Genomic DNA, 18,836 nt, shown 5'->3' with positions numbered 1-18,836 from the left:
AAAAAAAATTCTATAGCACAGAAAGAGCAAAGCCATGGACGAGCTTCTATTGTCCCATGTGTTACATTTCCCCTGTAGTAGGCGCTATAGGTCATATAAGGGAAGCGGCCAGTACATTTATGGTGCACGTACCAATCGCAGTCATAGACTCCTATTACTTACTTGTAGCATAAAATATGGAGCAAATCTACGCTGCTTGCCATAGGGGTCGATTTGCTTTTGTAGCGCATAGCCATATACACGGCCAAAGGCGCGCCAAATATATTAAGAGGTCAGTTTCTCTTAAATTTGGGGATTCCTCCTCCTGTGCACTAGTGGATGGAACGCCAAGTCTCAGATTCTTCCCATAATATTTTTGTAATGGGGAGACGATCCATATTTTACACTGCAAGAATATTTTGTAGAACCTGATGGTCGGATTAGACTTCCTAGCAATGGAGATACATAGAGACGTGATATAGACACGCACGTATTATATATAACACCAATAGGAGTCAGGTTATTCACACACCTGGAGTGCATAGTTTTTGGAGATCCTCTCCACCATATAAGGAACCGTAGTCTGAAAGATCTCCTTAAAGGTTAAAGGATTCATCATGGTGAAGACGCCGGCAAAATGCTCCAAGACCTCCTTCTCCTCCTTCATCCGCACGGTCTGACAGTTGGCTACACGTATGTAAGTCTGACCGTTTCCTGCGATCTGGACCTGGGGAAGAAATATAGTCATGAAGTGCGGGATATCCACGGGTCAGAGCTAAAGAGATCCGACATCTCAACTACAAATGGTCCAACTGTGGGTAAGGAGATAACTTTACAAGAAATACACCACATACAGTATAATAGAATCACAAGTCACAACACAAGCAGCAGCAATAAAACACAGTATAAGGGTGCATTCACACGGAGTAAAATGGAGTGTAATTTGGAGCGTTTACGGAGCGTTTACATAAACGCTCCGTAAACGCTCCAAATTACACTCCATTTTACTCCGTGTGAATGCACCCTAATACAAGAGTCACAACACAAACGGCAGACACACACCACACAGTATAATAGAAGTCACGACTTCTGGAGCACGTAGTGTGAGCGGGGCCTTATACGTACCTGGTAAATGTCCAACGCTTGCATAGCGTACTTCACCAGCTTGATATAAATCTGGGTCTCCTTTGGTTGCAGTTGTTTATTAGGGACAAACTGAGCTTCTGTGAATAAAGAGAAGAAAAGGTGAAAAAACTGAAGCTGAAGGTCTTGGCCGTATAATACAGGACTGTAAATCCAATTACCGCCGGGCGCTTTGCACGACGTGATCCCCCAGGTAATGGTCTTCACTCCGCACACCAGCGTCTTGACCAGGCTGCGGCAGTCGGTCACTTGGAAGGTCTGCTTGTCTTCCTTGTCTTTCTCTCCTTGCTTATCAAACACTAGAGGGACCTGGGTGAGGGGAGTGGAAGGGGCAGCGGGTAAAGCGTTGGCAGGGGCGGCTGCGGGGACACTGGCTAGAATGGCATCGCTTGCACAGAGCTCAGACTGGGGCTTGCACTTCTTGAAAATAGCAGATAGCTGGTAGCGGGCAATGGTGTGGAACTTCAGAACAAACACCTACAGGGAGAAAAGGGTTAAAACGATAAAAGCTCTGAGAATATAAAATATAACCTAAGGGTTAAAAAGTAGATTAAAGGAATGCAGAAGAAGAGGAGCTTGTCCAAAAATAGTAGATATACACCCTTGGCTGGCGGTCCCTGATTCCCTACAGTCACGTCATCCCTACTGATAACATGGTATGTTGCAAATGGTGACACTTAAAGGTACACGTCCAGTCCGGAGCTTAAAATGATGCCCAAGTCAGTGACTACATAGGATGAGGACCTGCTATTTATTGTGTTCAGAGACCCATTAGGGTAAACCTGTGACTACAGAGCAGTCACAATGTCTATAGAGAAGGTGAGGTAGTCTGAGACACACCCCTCACTCCTCATTGGTTCAGGCTATAGCTTTGCCCCTCCCCCTGCAGCTCTGTCTCCTTACGTCAAGGATCTGACAAGCTTTACACTTTGTTCCAACTCCTTTTGCAGGGACGCTGCCATCATAAAGTGATGTGATATTCCTAGGATAGGCCACAAGGTATTACTGGGGGGTCTGAGCGCTGGGCTCCCCAATGATCCTGACGGCGCCATAACACTAGCGTAGCACTGAGCACTCTTCCACCGGTTTTACGTGAATGGAGACGGCAACAGCGACAGTCCAGGAATACTTGACCCCGACAGATCCCATACTAATGACTTGTACTGTGGATACGCCATCAGTATGAAAACCCCTTTAAGTACACGATACAGTAGGGCTTATATTTTAGTGTTGAAGGTGTGTTCTTTCCAAAAAAAAAAGGAAATTCCCCTTTAAATGCGGCCATTATCTGATCTTTGCAGCATCGTGTGCTTTCTTAGCATGTCCGCATAGATGGGAATGAACATCTCCGAACCCAGCGCTCCTTACCTCCAGCATTCTCATGAGGATGTCTCGCCCGTTGCCATTTTCCTGCTCACTTTTGGAGCGGATACAGTCCACCAGGTTGAGCAGAAGTTTACAGGACATGGTCTGGATGCTGCTGGGGATTGACTCGTCATCAATATTTTTGGCAAAGAGCTGAACTGCAAGCGACAGGTCATTCAATGGGAGATGCTGCCGGACGTGATGTACGAGGTCCGCTAGTGTGCTGTACGCCAGGGGGCTGCAGATTAAAGGAAAAGTCAATGCTAGCACCTTAATTAATACACTTCTACAGGATCATGAGATGGCTGGTGACATATGCCAGTGTATAGGGAATTGTGCTACAAGGGACAAAGCAAATGATTTGGTTGGGCAATACCCAATACCTGCCCATTCTCCAAGAGGGGTTGTGTTTCTATATACCAAAGGCATCCTGGGGTGCAATAGGTGGCCGGACGTCACCCTGCTTTCCCTGCTGATGCTCTGACTGTCACATGACCAATTTCTCCCTACTCTATGACCACATCCACAGTAATGGGTGTGATCCGTGCTAGGGCTGATTTTGCAGCAGAATGCCTCTCGAGTGCATTTTGTTTTGCATTTATCTCTATGGGGGGGGGGGGGTCCGATCTGTTCCGACCCTCGAATGCAAAACCCTGATGTGTGCATGAAGTCTAAGCAAAAGCAACTAGAGCAGAGTAATAGGGTAGAGCAGCAGAAGACTAGTAGAGAGCATTCGCCGCACTCTGCAAAATCTAACATTCAGTTCCGGGGACCCTCCTCTATATTAATAAGGTTTATCCAGTGCAGTCAATGCTCTTCCCACATAACCCCTTTAAACCCGATATTTGGGGAAACCTCCCAGATACACATAACAGCCCCTGCTGAAAATAACTACAAGTCTCTTAGATGGAAATTGCGCCTAAAGCCGGGGATGCCCTCTGCCCGAGCATCTACGATGACAAGGCATTAATCATTTCTTGGTGCTATTATAGATCTGTAAATCATATATTAAAGTAATGGTGTCGGTGCCGTACCGGAGCGTCTCGCGGGCCGTGTACCCAGAGCCGATGAGGACGGCTTCATCAAACAACTTGTCCATGCAGGGGATGAACTCTGGAAGGAAAAAATAGAAATATTGTTATCTGTGACAAGGACTGGAGCTGGCAGGACTCCGGCAGGACTGAGGAGAGCAGTAATGGATCAGGCACTTACGGCTTCTCAAGTCGGTGCTGAGAATATGCTTGGCGGCTATGAGCAGTTCTTTGCGTAGATGGGCGGTCTCCGGCGGGCAGTTGGTTAGGAGCTGCAGCATTCCTTTCACCATTTGTTGGGAATGCTTTGCTACCGTGTCCTATAGAACAAAGGAAGGTTCGATATAAAGTTTAAAGGACATATCGGGAACATAGACAGTAACAAAGGTCTTGTGGCCATGCAACCGACCTGATAGATGCGAATGATATAAGCCAAGAAGGACAAGGTCTTGATCTGGGCTGCGATGAAGTCGGCATAAAGTTCTTTGTTGTACAACTTGTGCTGCCTGAAACAGACAAGGCTCACAATTACATCTGCGGCATCATTGGAAATCTATACTGCAAACCTCGGCCATGCCAGAATATAAAGGGAAGAGTATCTGGCTCATCCTTTGGAGATGTCAGGCACTAACCACTATAGCACCAAGCCTGACACCAATGGCAGGGACGCCCCGGAGTCAGACGATATTGGTGCCAGGAGTTGGAGCCCAATGTGATATTAATGGCCTATCCGGAAGATTGCCCTAAAAACAGCCCCATGTACCTGGCATTGACAGACACCTGAGTAACAATTGTGTTCATGATCAACGGGACAAATTCGGACACCATGTTGTGAATGTTCAATTTGTAGAGCTGGAGAAAAATCAAAGCAGGTTTCAATGCAGGGCAAATAGTGGCAGCAAATAAACTGAACCCCAGAAATCATACAGGCACCTCTATATACCAGTGATCTATATACCACTATATACCAATGATCTACATACCTGTGATCTATATACTATATACAGTACGTCTATATACCAGTGATCTATATACTACATACCACTATATACCAGTGATCTATATACCTGTGATCTATATAATATATACAGTACATCTATATACCAGTGATCTATATACCACTATATACCAGTGATCTACATACCGGTGATCTATATACTATATACAGTACGTCTATATACCAGTGATCTATATACCACTATATACCAGTGATCTATATACCTGTGATCTATATACTATAAACAGTACGTCTATATACCAGTGATCTCTCTAGATCTGTTTACACCATTAAAACATCCACAAAATAAAAGTGCCCTAGTCCTTGGAGAAACTTACCTGGTACATGAGAACAACTATTATTGGCAGCTCGGCCAGCACCTTTAGGGAGAGGGAACCCTTTGGGATGATGGTATGCTGCAAGAAGAAAACATACAGCCATGAGATACACGACTGCGGAGTGACCTGTATACACGACAGCACAGCCAGTATTAAAGGGGTATTCTAGGACTGATGACGTATCCTTGGAGTAAGACGTTGCAGTGTTCAGCTGAGTGTTGAGGCTCCTTCCCTACTTACTAAGCACAGCGCCACCTTTGTATAGTGGTTGTGCTTGGTATCACAGCTCACTCCCATTCCCTTCCCATAAACAGGTCATGTGACTAATGAATAAGAGCTGCTGATCTGCAGGGCTCAAGGGTGATGGACCTTCCCCGATCTTCAAGCATCTTTATTGTCCCGCTGATCTACAAAGCAGCCGGAACAGACCAACGTTCACACTATTTATTCCCCGCTGGACATTCTCTTGTCGATGACGGCATATCCTGAAGGAGGGAACATGGAGGACTGTCCTACTTACTGTCCTAGTCTCACTGTCGTCTCTCTCTGGATTGACTTTGACCACGATGGTGGAAATCATGCCGACCAGCTCCGGAGCAGGGACTGTGTTTTCTGGGATGACCGGAGGATTTTCAAAGTAGCGATTCTAAAAAGAAAACGGGATGTAAATGAGATAATGGAAGAAGATCAGGACTGAATAAATGACAATATAGCTAGAGTTACAGGCCTTATGTCTTATGGAAGAAGATCAGGACCCAAATCTGCCCAATAACAGGTAATGGAGCAGGCCAGGAAGGTTTGGGTTACTTCCCGCACGCTCTACACACAGGCACGCCGGGGTGCAGGTACTTATTGCAGTAAAAAAGCAGGTCAATGAAGTCAAGTGCCGGATACAACACATGACAATGGGGCAGTCTTCTGGGACGATGGGTCACCTCCCCTTCCCCGGGCAGCGACCTCATGTCTATTGGGCACATGGTCATGCAGCAATCAGATCTTATCAGTTTTCCTCTCATTGCCCGATGTGATGTACATTCACATACATACAAATACACACAATCACTATACACACAGTATACACACATATACACGCACACAATCACTCTATACACACACAGGTATCACATCTCGGGGGCTCAAGTCTGAGAATTTCATCATTGTTGTCATCAGATCTTATCAGTTTTCCTCTCAGCGCCCGATGCGATGACACAAACACACAATGTATATCACATCCTATGGGCTCAAGACGGATACTCTCATCATCTTGCAATCCTATAGAACTACGTATAAACTATCCCACTTTGCTTTGTTCGCTCCCAGATTATTTACCGCCCATGGGTGAGCAGTGACACCCGCTAGCAACAACAGAATGTGCAATGGAGGCTCCGAAGCTGAGAATTTATATATAAAAAACCCCAACTTACCACAACTTTAGGAAGCTCTTTATAAATCTGTCTCACAAAGTCAAGAAAATGATGAATCTGCAGCAAAAGACAACAAAATAAATCAGCCATTTATACATGATGGCGGCCATAACGGGGAAGATTTAATACGAGCCCAGATGGGCTCCGGCCTCTGTACGAATCAGGGGCAAACCCCGAAAGCCTAATGGAGATCTATGGCGAGTTATAATAAATATGGCGGGCAGAGTCGCCTTCACCACACCCCTTCCTGCCCAGATTCGGACAGTGGGGCACATAACAGGGGTTGTGGTGCACGTTCAGCACAAGTTAGGGCCATCTGCCCCATAATATTATAAAACTGCCATAGAAGGATTGAAGATTATTATTTCCCCCATAAAGTCAGTTGCCTTTGTAGGTCTCCAGTATTGGGAAAGTTCAATCTACAACAAGCCTGGAGAAGCCGAAAGCAATGAAGACCCCCCCCCGATGGACGAACCTCCTGAGTGATCGGCGGTCGGAACTGCTTGTGGAGCTCAATGATGATTCTTAAGCAGATCAGGACATTCTCCTCGTTCTCCGTCTGTAAGAGAACAAGATAAGATAAGATAATACTTAATATCACAGAGGCTGGCGACAGATCTCATGTGAAGCGCGGCGCGGCACTCTACCTCCAGGAAGCGGAACATGACAGAAAGGATGTTTTTGGTGTGGGGCCGCAGGTGTTCATTGGTGGGGATCCGATGGATGATTTCCAGAACTAGTTTCCGCAATTGCTGTAAAATTAGAAAGAAAATTAGAAATTATTCCAAAATATCAAAATCAGAAAACGGTCTTTAGTATTACCTGAATCTATCCAGGAGCGGCAGCGACATAGATATAATTCAGACCAGCGCTTAGTAATGTCAGCAATATACGACAAAACGATGTGCAAAAGTTTTAGTCAGGAGTTGCAGAACTTCTGCAAAGTAAGAGAGCTTTCAGAATTAGAAGGGTTAATAGATTATATATGAAGACAAGAAAGAAGAAAAGAGAAATGTAAATGCCATCAATATTTGGTGTGACCTTCACCCTTTGGAGGAGGGGTCCTGGAGGAGATGATCCGGCCCCCACAGATATCGCCCTGATCTCATCACCATCCAGTCTGTCTGGGATGACATGAAGAGACAGACGGACTGGAGCCGGCAACATCCACAGAAAATCTAGGCTTAGTTCTCCAAGATGGCGGCGGGAACAACGTTCCTGCCCAGATCTGCCAAAAACTGTTTGCAAGTAACGAGAAGAACTGATGGGGGGCAAAGGTCACACCAAATATTGATGGGATTTACATTTCTTTTTTCTTCATTTACTTAATTTTGTTAAATGACAAAAACAAACCATTAACCCTTCTAGCTCTGAAAGCATTCCTACTAAAAGCTTTTTATCCACAACTACCTGAAACTTTTGCACAACACTGTATTGTACCTGCTTAGAGTTACGCATGCGCCACTTACACCCCCGACCGCTAGGAGCAGAAAACGGCAGCCGAGACGTTCTAATTTTACAAAACATCCAACAGCAACTGCAATCAGATCTTATCAGTATTACTCTCAGTGCCCGATGTGACGTACATTCACATATACACGCACAAACACAATCACTATATACAGAAACATATACACACTTATACATGCACACACACAATCACTATACACATACACACACACGCACATACACACAATCACTCACTCTATATATACACATATACACACGCACATACATACAATCACTCTATCACATCTCCGGGGCTCAAGTCTGATAATTTCATCATTTGTCATCATCAGATCTTATCAGTTTTCCTCTCAGCGCCCGATGCGATGACACAAACACACAATGTACATCACATCCTATGGGCTCAAGACTGATCCTCTCATCACTTTGCAATCCTATGCCCATGGGCGAGCAGTGACGCCCGTCTAGCAACAATGGCCCCAGTAATACAAATACCTGGGCTGGTTTCTCCTGAAGGAATTGAACTTCTCCATCTTGAAGGAAAGTCAGAAATCTTGGGATGATATGCTCCAGGAAGGTGGAATATTGGGCGGAAGTGGTGACATTCTAAAAGTAGAACAATAGAGACGTCAGCCCTGCAGATAATCGCATTTATAACCTACAGATATCAGCGCCGTCGGCAATGCCTACCTCGAAGTTCTCGCTGACTTCCTGCATCATCTTTAACTTTGTTTCATCAGCTGAAATATTTGGGGGAAAAAAAAAACAATTAATTCTAAGTGGCCTGTAATACTGCAATACCCCTGCACAAATAGCGCCGCCTGGAGGCGAAGGCTGAAACACTTGGGATTTTCCACCTTCACCTCTTTGCAAATAGCCTTGCCAAATCCAGAAATCTGTTGTACATTTCACCCCCGCCATATATGAGGCGCACCCTCCGGCAGTTCTAGGCCATGAAGACTGGCAGGAGTGACGCCAGTCTTCATAAATATGTTTTCTGACATTTTCGGACAACATTGCCCTGACTGCAGGAGTTGCGACCCAAAAGCGCATCATCGCCGAGCATCACCAATGCCATAAACCACCTGGATGGACCACATAAGGGGCCCATCCCCTAAACAGTCCCATCACAAGGTATCGTCACCAGGGACACCTACGTGTATTGACATCTGTAAGAGCAGCCACAAACTGCAGGTATTTCTTCATCAGCGTAGTCTGGTCCACCACGGTGGGCCCCGATGGAGGTACAAACGCCATTTTTGTTCTTTATCTTCTCTTTAGTAATACGGTGAGAAGAAGACTGGAGTCATCCGACCTACGGAGGGAGGACAAAGAGGCAACGAGAGGTCAGTAAGTATCTAATACAGCGGTTTCAAGTCATTTCATGTCATGGCGACCCTCCCCAACGCCCAGTGATGACGTGGAGCTGTAAGGCCGAACCCCCTGACATGGACAGGTACCAATATCTCTGCAATGGAGTAAGATACAAAACGGTGGGTGCCGAATTCAGCACAGACCGCTTAGTACTGGTACATGACATGGCCAGGGATAGAGGTCCTCTGTAAAGGCACCATTTGGGGGTATATAAGGCAGATTACTGATATTTTTGGGAAGGGGCGAGCGGTTTCTCTTTATATACCATTCAATAGTTTATTTCAAGTTCCACCAAAGTTGAGCTGTAATACCACAGACATCCTATGGACAGGGGCGGCAGCCATGTTATCAGAACCCATAGACTGAGGCCTGACGTTGTAGAAAAGCCAGGATTTATCCATAGACTAGGCCATAAATGTCTGATCATGGCGGGGACGGAAGCCAAAATCCACAAGGATCAGCCGTCCCCATAGTATACAGTGTATAGAGATGGCGCCACACGCTGTACAGTGGTCGGGCGGCGTTACTACAGCTGAGTTCACCGCGGCTGTGATGAAGTAACATCGCCCGACTACGTATATGGAATTTACTTAAAATTCACTTTTTACGCCAACAAAGTGGCGCAAAGTTATTGATAAATATCACATGATAATATAAATCAGCAACAGGTCTCAGACCTAGAATTTTTTTCTTCAATTGTTCTAAAAAGAAAAAAAACATCTATGAAAATAAGACGACGTCTAATATAGGGCGCAAACTGCACAAGGACGCGTCTACAAGCGATGCTATACGAATAGAGAGCGCGGTTTGGGCCTTATAGTCAGAGCTAGGCCACAGCAGTCACCCATAGCAACCAATCAGAGCAAAGCTTTCATCTTCTAACCTGCCCAAGAAGAATGAGAGCTGGAATGTAATTGGCTGTTAGAGGTCACATGACCAGGCTTTAGCCTGCACCAGTGGACTGGTTTAGTGATCCTACGGTTACCATGATCGCGAGAACGACCAACGAGAAAATCATTAATGGGTTACGGTCTAAGAAGTGCGACGGTCAGCAACGCTCAGGATCAGCCAATGACTGCAAATGGGCCTGGTACAGAAATAAAAAACCGCCACCACATGTAATAGACTAGAGATATACATGTATATACGCCGCCACGTGTAATAGGCTAGAGATATATATGTATATACGCCGCCACGTGTAATAGGCTAGAGATATATATGTATATAAGCCGCCACGTGTAATAGGCTAGAGATATACATGTATATACGCCGCCACGTGTAATAGGCTAGAGATATACATGTATATACGCCGCCACGTGTAATAGGCTAGAGATATACATGTATATACGCCGCCACGTGTAATAGGCTAGAGATATACATGTATATACGCCGCCACGTGTAATAGGCTAGAGATATATATGTATATACGCCGCCACGTGTAATAGGCTAGAGATATATATGTATATACGCCGCCACGTGTAATAGGCTAGAGATATATATGTATATACGCCGCCACATGTAATAGGCTAGAGATATATATGTATATACGCCGCCACATGTAATAGGCTAGAGATATATATGTATATACGCCGCCACATGTAATAGGCTAGAGATATACATGTATATACGCCGCCACATGTAATAGGCTAGAGATATATATGTATATACGCCACCACATGTAATAGGCTAGAGATATATATGTATATACGCCACCACATGTAATAGGCTAGAGATATACATGTATATACGCCGCCACATGTAATAGGCTAGAGATATACATGTATATACGCCGCCAAATGTAATAGGCTAGAGATATATATGTATATACGCCGCCACATGTAATAGGCTAGAGATAGATATGTATATACGCCGCCACATGTAATAGGCTAGAGATATATATGTATATACGCCGCCACATGTAATAGGCTAGAGATATATATGTATATACGCCGCCACATGTAATAGGCTAGAGATAGATATGTATATACGCCGCCACATGTAATAGGCTAGAGATATATATGTATATACGCCGCCACATGTAATAGGCTAGAGATAGATATGTATATAAGCCGCCACATGTAATAGGCTAGAGATATATATGTATATACGCCGCCACATGTAATAGGCTAGAGATATATATGTATATAAGCCGCCACATGTAATAGGCTAGAGATATATATGTATATAAGCCGCCACATGTAATAGGCTAGAGATATATATGTATATAAGCCGCCACATGTAATAGACTAGAGATATATATGTATATACGCCGCCACATGTAATAGGCTAGAGATATATATGTATATAAGCCGCCACATGTAATAGGCTAGAGATATATATGTATATACGCCGCCACATGTAATAGGCTAGAGATATATATGTATATACGCCGCCACATGTAATAGGCTAGAGATATATATGTATATACGCCGCCACATGTAATAGGCTAGAGATATATATGTATATACGCCGCCACATGTAATAGGCTAGAGATATATATGTATATACGCCACCACATGTAATAGGCTAGAGATATACATGTATATACGCCGCCACATGTAATAGGCTAGAGATATACATGTATATACGCCACCACATGTAATAGGCTAGAGATATATATGTATATACGCCACCACATGTAATAGGCTAGAGATATACATGTATATACGCCGCCACATGTAATAGGCTAGAGATATATATGTATATACGCCACCACATGTAATAGGCTAGAGATATATATGTATATACGCCGCCACATGTAATAGGCTAGAGATAGATATGTATATACGCCGCCACATGTAATAGGCTAGAGATATATATGTATATACGCCGCCACATGTAATAGGCTAGAGATATATATGTATATACGCCGCCACATGTAATAGGCTAGAGATAGATATGTATATACGCCGCCACATGTAATAGGCTAGAGATATATATGTATATACGCCGCCACATGTAATAGGCTAGAGATATATATGTATATACGCCGCCACATGTAATAGGCTAGAGATATATATGTATATAAGCCGCCACATGTAATAGGCTAGAGATATATATGTATATACGCCGCCACATGTAATAGGCTAGAGATATATATGTATATAAGCCGCCACATGTAATAGGCTAGAGATATATATGTATATACGCCGCCACATGTAATAGGCTAGAGATATATATGTATATAAGCCGCCACATGTAATAGGCTAGAGATATATATGTATATAAGCCGCCACATGTAATAGACTAGAGATATATATGTATATACGCCGCCACATGTAATAGGCTAGAGATATATATGTATATAAGCCGCCACATGTAATAGGCTAGAGATATATATGTATATAAGCCGCCACATGTAATAGGCTAGAGATATATATGTATATAAGCCGCCACATGTAATAAGCTAGAGATATATATGTATATACGCCGCCACATGTAATAGGCTAGAGATATATATGTATATACGCCGCCACATGTAATAGGCTAGAGATATATATGTATATACGCCGCCACATGTAATAGACTAGATATATATATGTATATACGCCGCCACATGTAATAGACTAGATATATATATGTATATAAGCCGCCACATGTAATAGGCTAGAGATATATATGTATATACGCCGCCACATGTAATTGGCTAGAGATATATATGTATACAAGCAGTACCAGGGCTTTTTTTCAAGGTTTACACTACGTTTGGGACGTCCGTTGTTCTGATCCACAAGAGGACTATAACAACGGATAAGCAGACCACTAAAAATGATGGACACATATAGAGTCCAATGAACGCCGCTATAATTGGGCCGGTCGGGGGTCCGCGGTTCTTAAACTGAAATCACAGGCAAAAAAAGTTGTGCGTGTGGGATTTTTTTCATCTGCAGATTTCACACGGACGCGGCAACAGGTTCCTGATGGAGATTCTGAAAGACGACGCGGACAAAGCCGGAATTAGAGGAGCTTCACGGCTTCTATCTGACGGCAGGATCAGTCATTTATAGGGGCAGGCTGTGGAAAAATAGGGGAATCGGAGTCGGGGGCTTTGTCTACCGATCATGGCTGCAAATCTCATCCACACTCATCTATGATGATGACTCTGCAGGTTTGGGGGATCTGCCCCACATTAGGACGTTTCTCTACGGTCTTGTAATAAAAGTAATAGGAGCGCTGCAGCAGCCCCGTCCACTGTATAGCGCTGGATCTGGGGGAACTGCAGCAATGATCCCATTACATGGACAGGAGCGTCGGGCAGGCAATCAATCCATTGGCACCTTCTGACACCCAGAGGCTCAGGTAACAGCTGATCTGTGCACAGTCAAGGTGTCAGACCCCAATAGATCATATACTGATGACCGATCAGTATGGGGGGGGGGATAGGAAAACCCTAATAATTTGTGTCATTATAAGTCACTGACTGCTAAGCCTGGGAAAGTAAAGTGACAACCAAAAATCAGCTGAATCAATGGATTGGGAGCGCTGATAGGTGAATAACCAGAATTCAGTGACAAGGCGGGACATATAAATAATAGGTAACGTAGCAGAGAATTCATCCAGATTTAGGTGATAATCGCCCCATCCCACTCACTGCCCTCTCTGCATTCAGCACAGATACACACTCAGCCATAGGCGAATATAGGGAGAAGAGCAATAGCCATCAGCTGTAACATCTGCGCTGAGTGTGTATGGCTGTCTTATAAAAAAAAGCAAAAAAAACTTGATCGTCTTCAGTAGTTGATCCCTTTTTAATGGCTAACTCATAATGATGACAAATTACTGACGTTTCGGAACCTCTAGGGTCCTTTATCAAAGTAAATTTAAAACATTTCTGAAGGATGTATAATATATATATATATATATATATATATATATATATATATATATATACAGAGAAGGCAAATAAGGTGTTAGAATTCCAGGAGGAAGGGGGGGGGGGTTGTTAGTAATTGGTAGAGACAATGTAAACACTTACAGGTCCTTATCAGTTCACACGTTTCTGTAAAGAGACATGAAACTCTGTGACACATTCAATCCACACTCTAGTGTCTGAAGCAGCGTCATGAATTTGCACTCATGAATGCGTCGTTCTCTATTTGATCTGAAATCTGGCTGTCCAGAGCTCCAGGGGCTGAGCAGAATAATCAATTATTTTGCAGCAGAAGATTCCGGTTTTGCCACGTGACAGGTTAGGTCATCAGTATGTAACCTGCCAGGGTTCAACCCCCAGACCCCCACACAGATCAGCTGCTGCAGGAGCCTCCTGGTGCCAGAAGCTGCTAATGGATGGAGAGTGCGAGCAGAATTGCTCCAATTTGAGCAGCAGCCCCATCCATTACATAGGGGCGATTCCCGGGACCCGCATTATATCACTGCGGACTGATCAACAGCATGAAATCTTTGGGGCCGGAACACCCCATTAATTCTTTATGTACAAATCTATGTAAAAGCTCAATGGCATTTCTAAAGGCTCAGAACCAGAACAAGTCTCTCCCTGGATGACCTCACTATTCACTAAGCCATAGTATGCCGAGCGCCATGATAATAGTAATAATAATAATGATACTACATTTTATTTATATCGCGCCAACATATTCCACAGCACTGTCCGCAGCCATGATGTCCCACCAGACAGTTGTGTATGGGCTATAAACAGTTTACAGACCTCATTCAACTCCAAGGATTACAGACAAGAAATGAAGGGGCTGCAACCGGACCCTTACGTCTAACATGTCAAGGATCCCTGTAGGCGGTATTATCAATGTCCAACATCCTTGGAATACAAACGAGACCAATCCATTACTACATATCATCAATACCCAGAATGCAACCTGGAAATACCGTAAAATGACGAAGCATTTCAGCTTTGCACAATATAACCATAACACGAGCGGCAGTATACGGCAACCTGAATGAATTATTCAGTCCGTCTGCTCTGTCGGCCATGTTCTCCAGACTGAACCCTCAGCGGGGACCCAGAATCCGAGCATCATGGTCATCTACTACTGTCCCATAGTGCAATGTGATTCTAGCACAAGACAGCGATCCTATGGGGAGGCCGGGACTGCAGGAATCATGGATGACTAGAAGGTGCGTATACACCTGGTAAGGAACCTGCTCAGTAACACTTAGGATTTGCATAGGGACATTTCGTTTGTTCTGCTTTCACTCACTTGTCTGCGATTTAGTTCCCTGCATTAGTGACAGATCTTGAGATAATTTTCTGCTCACTATTATACACTTTAGATCTTTCGGTTCTGTCCCAGCATTAGTTCTACTATATATACGATATATTACTTATGATTTTGCCTCTCTGCTGCATTATCTCCTTCTGACTTCTGGTTTCCTCGCACGTGTCTATACATTGTATTGTTTCCCATGTCTAGGGTGTTGTGTGTAATATTACTGTATAGGATTCTCAATTAAAAGAATTCTATTTTTATATCATTTTGGGTACTCCTGCCTTTTTGGCATTGTTCAAACAACTGATATAGTCAGACAAAATCATCCTGCATGGCCGATCTCAGCAGACTAAAGGTGAACATTTGTGGCACCTACGTGGCTGTTTGTCATCAGCTATTTTGTACTATAAAAATCCAATGCTTCTGGCCGCCTTACACACAGCAGGTACAGGTATTGCACTCAATCAACTTTATATTACTTACAGACCTTTTGGGTTAATGTGCTGCATTGTATAGAGTGAAACCTCTGCAAAAGAGGAGAACAGATTTCCTATGACAGGTCCCACCATATACTATGTCCAGTGCGCACCTTCTCTGATAAGACCAGCGCTCTACTGGACAACTATTCCAAAGACATTTCATTGTATCTCGGCGTAGTTGTCTCTATAGCAGTCACACAGACTTGCAAGCCCGGTCCAAATGGGACAATAGAGGAAATGTCAACAAATCTGTCACAAATGAACACAGTTCAGTGACTGCCTAATCGCCATCCAATGGAACCAAACAAGGTGCAGGCAAGACCAGCATTGCATGGAATACAAGAAACTGTGTATTAGGATTCATTGACCTGACTGTATGAGAATGACGACAGGGGCAAACCAAAAATCCTCACAACAGATGAAGACTGAGATTAAAACCTGGACTATAAACTGCTGCAGACAAGAAGAAAATCAACTCGATGTGCTCAGTATTTTATTGGATGAAATGTATGAACCACTGTCATGTAAATATCTGCCCTGTACGGTTAGGTGACATCTCTGTCGTGCAATAATCCAACTATTATGAAACTACAAATCCCAGCAGGTCCTGGCAGAACAAACCCTTGTGGCCACAAATCAATGAAGCTTTGCAGAAATAATCCTGTTTTATGATTATACAGAGAAACCCACAAGTGCATCAGGAATGGGACAGATTTACCTCTAAAGTGACGGACACGTGCAGCCCCCGCCAGTGTCACAGATATCTGTAGTCAGATCTGACATATTGGGCCCATCCTGAGGACTGTATAGAATAGGATTTGTATACAATGTATAGAATGAGGATTTGTCTCTGTGAGACTTCTGTAGTTTGTGATCACAGAACCTGCTTCTTGCTCCCATTAAAGGCCCCAACATGACGCTATTATTGGACCTGACATCCCCTTTAACATGTTTTTCTACCACATAGTAACATCCATCTCCATACAGTAATGATCTGACCATCGGCTTACACAGACATCACAGATAAAAGCATCAGTTCTTCCATACACACCATATAACATCTGTCACATCTGCTGCAGCCACATAATAACAATACAATGTGATGAGAGGACCAAGCCAGACAAATGGTCTAGAGCAGAGATCTACAACAAGCAGCTGTGGGACTACAAGGCTCAGCATGCCCTGACCATCTCCAGTCTGAGCAGTGCCACCCAGTACAGGCAGCCATAGCTCGGCCAGCAGATCGGGGAGGATTGTGCCCGCACCGCTTGTAATGACTGGAGGGGCCATCCCGGGCCTCCCCCCTCAGGACATATCACACACAGTATGAGGATGAGCCCACACACCCCCCGACATCACATCTTACCCTGGCGATCGCCTCCTCGCTATCTGCCCAGCATTCTCCCAGCACCAGCCACAGTCACTCGCTACATCCGCCGTCTCCCGCGCAAGGATTGCATCCCATCCCAGCAGCCCTTGCGCCAGTGCTGCGGCCTACTAACACATCGCCACCAAAACCTTCCAATACAACCGCTTCTAATTACAGAATAATTCAGACTGTGCATTCATATCATCGCCACCCCCGTTATCCGCAAAAGGGGCCGCTACAGCAGAACATTCTAGAATGAAAGGAACTATATTACGGAGCGGAGGAATATCTAGTACAAGACCATCGATTTAGAAGGTCTTCTGACGTCATTGGTCTGCGACTTCAGCGTCATATGTACGTTCTTCAATCTCATTCGTTCTCGCGGAGCTTTAGGTTTGGAATCGCTGACAAGGTTTGGTTGCGGGGTGCGCTGCCTGTTTAGGCTGTGTTCAGACTGGGTAATTCTAAAGGTAGATGCGTTAATTGGATGAGCGTGCTAAAGCGTTTCACATAAAAACCATTTCCATAACGCACAATCACAGCCTGTCTTTTCAGATGCAGGTCTGAATACACCTTTATAGCCAGAATGAAGGATTTCAGTAATAATAATCATAAAAATCACTGGAAAAAAAATCGGCTTATAAATACAATACAATTAAGGGGGTGTTCACACTTGCAGCCCTGTGCGCCTTGTGTCAGTCTGCCTGGTTCTGTCCTCACCGCGGGGAAACTGGACAGGGGGCGGCTTATGGGGGTTGGTATTAAAACCTCTTCTTCTCCTACCTTTAGATGTCTTCTCCACGCCCCCATTCGGGATATAATCCGGTTTTCGTTGGTATGCACATGAGTTCTCTCGCAGCACTGGGGGTGGGGCGCAGCGCTCAAACAGCACTGGGGGCGGGCCCAATACTGCCAGAGAACTCTCCAGCGTCGCCTCCATCTTCTTCAGTAACGGGTCTTCTTCCAGCGCAGGCGGTAAAACTTCTAGGCCTCAGGCAGAGGCGGCTGTGCATGCCCGCCGGCCACAAGAAAATGGCCGCTTACACAGTATTGTAAGCGGCCATTTTCTTGTGGCTTGTGGGCATGCACAGTTGGCTTTGCCCGAGGCCTAGAAGTTTGAAGCCGCTGCCGGAAGAAGACGTGAAGAAAACCCATTCCTGAAGAAGATGGAGGCGGCGCTGGAGAGTTCTCTGGCAGCATTGGGCCCGCCCCCAGTGCTGTTTGAGCGCTGCGCCCCGCCCCCAGTGCTACGAGAGAACTCATTTGCATACCGACGAAAACCAGATTATATACCGAACGGCGGCGCGGAGAAGACATCTAAAGGTAGGAGAAGAATAGACTTTCTTAAGGCTATTCCTACGTGGTAGGCAGAAAAAATTGACTTTTAATGATCGGATCCCTTTAAGACTAAGGGCGGGTTCACAAAATCCAATGTCCATGCCGGGATCTTATAACCCATTGTGGTCTGGGCAGACAGTAGTCGCACTCCTGCTGGGCTGAGCCCAATCCTTTTGGCTGAAGACAATGGACACCGGAGTGTCTGGTGCCAAAGTGGCTAAGCATTTCAATAGAGCCAATACAATGGATAATGAATAGACAATTCAAGAGGATGCAAACCCCAGGAATCTCCAAACAATGGTGGGAAAAACAGCTAAGTATGAACAGATAACATTCAATTAATCCCCCTC

At 44.5% G+C, this 18,836-nt stretch overlaps 1 protein-coding gene across 2 annotated transcripts in view; it reads right to left on the bottom strand.

Moving 5' to 3' along the window:
* TRRAP (transformation/transcription domain associated protein) overlaps window positions 1-17,224 on the bottom strand; it is an 85,015-nt gene extending 67,791 nt beyond the window's left edge. For both annotated transcript variants that reach the window (XM_075284746.1, XM_075284747.1), the window contains exons 1-17: window positions 17,146-17,224; window positions 8,902-9,059; window positions 8,435-8,484; window positions 8,240-8,350; window positions 6,925-7,029; window positions 6,753-6,836; window positions 6,278-6,334; window positions 5,374-5,499; window positions 4,854-4,931; window positions 4,282-4,370; window positions 3,928-4,024; window positions 3,700-3,838; window positions 3,522-3,600; window positions 2,491-2,725; window positions 1,284-1,599; window positions 1,105-1,202; window positions 512-706 (exon numbers count right to left, since the gene is read on the bottom strand). In XM_075284746.1, the coding sequence (XP_075140847.1) occupies window positions 512-706; window positions 1,105-1,202; window positions 1,284-1,599; window positions 2,491-2,725; window positions 3,522-3,600; window positions 3,700-3,838; window positions 3,928-4,024; window positions 4,282-4,370; window positions 4,854-4,931; window positions 5,374-5,499; window positions 6,278-6,334; window positions 6,753-6,836; window positions 6,925-7,029; window positions 8,240-8,350; window positions 8,435-8,484; window positions 8,902-9,001 (1,959 nt within the window). In that variant the 5' untranslated portion in view covers window positions 9,002-9,059; window positions 17,146-17,224. The remainder of the gene's footprint in view (window positions 1-511; window positions 707-1,104; window positions 1,203-1,283; window positions 1,600-2,490; window positions 2,726-3,521; window positions 3,601-3,699; window positions 3,839-3,927; window positions 4,025-4,281; window positions 4,371-4,853; window positions 4,932-5,373; window positions 5,500-6,277; window positions 6,335-6,752; window positions 6,837-6,924; window positions 7,030-8,239; window positions 8,351-8,434; window positions 8,485-8,901; window positions 9,060-17,145) is intronic.
* Window positions 17,225-18,836: the final 1,612 nt, after the last annotated feature.

This window comes from Leptodactylus fuscus, chromosome 8 (assembly GCF_031893055.1).
Source record: "Leptodactylus fuscus isolate aLepFus1 chromosome 8, aLepFus1.hap2, whole genome shotgun sequence".
Lineage (NCBI taxonomy): Eukaryota > Metazoa > Chordata > Amphibia > Anura > Leptodactylidae > Leptodactylus > Leptodactylus fuscus.
This window is presented reverse-complemented; position numbering and strand designations above follow the sequence as displayed.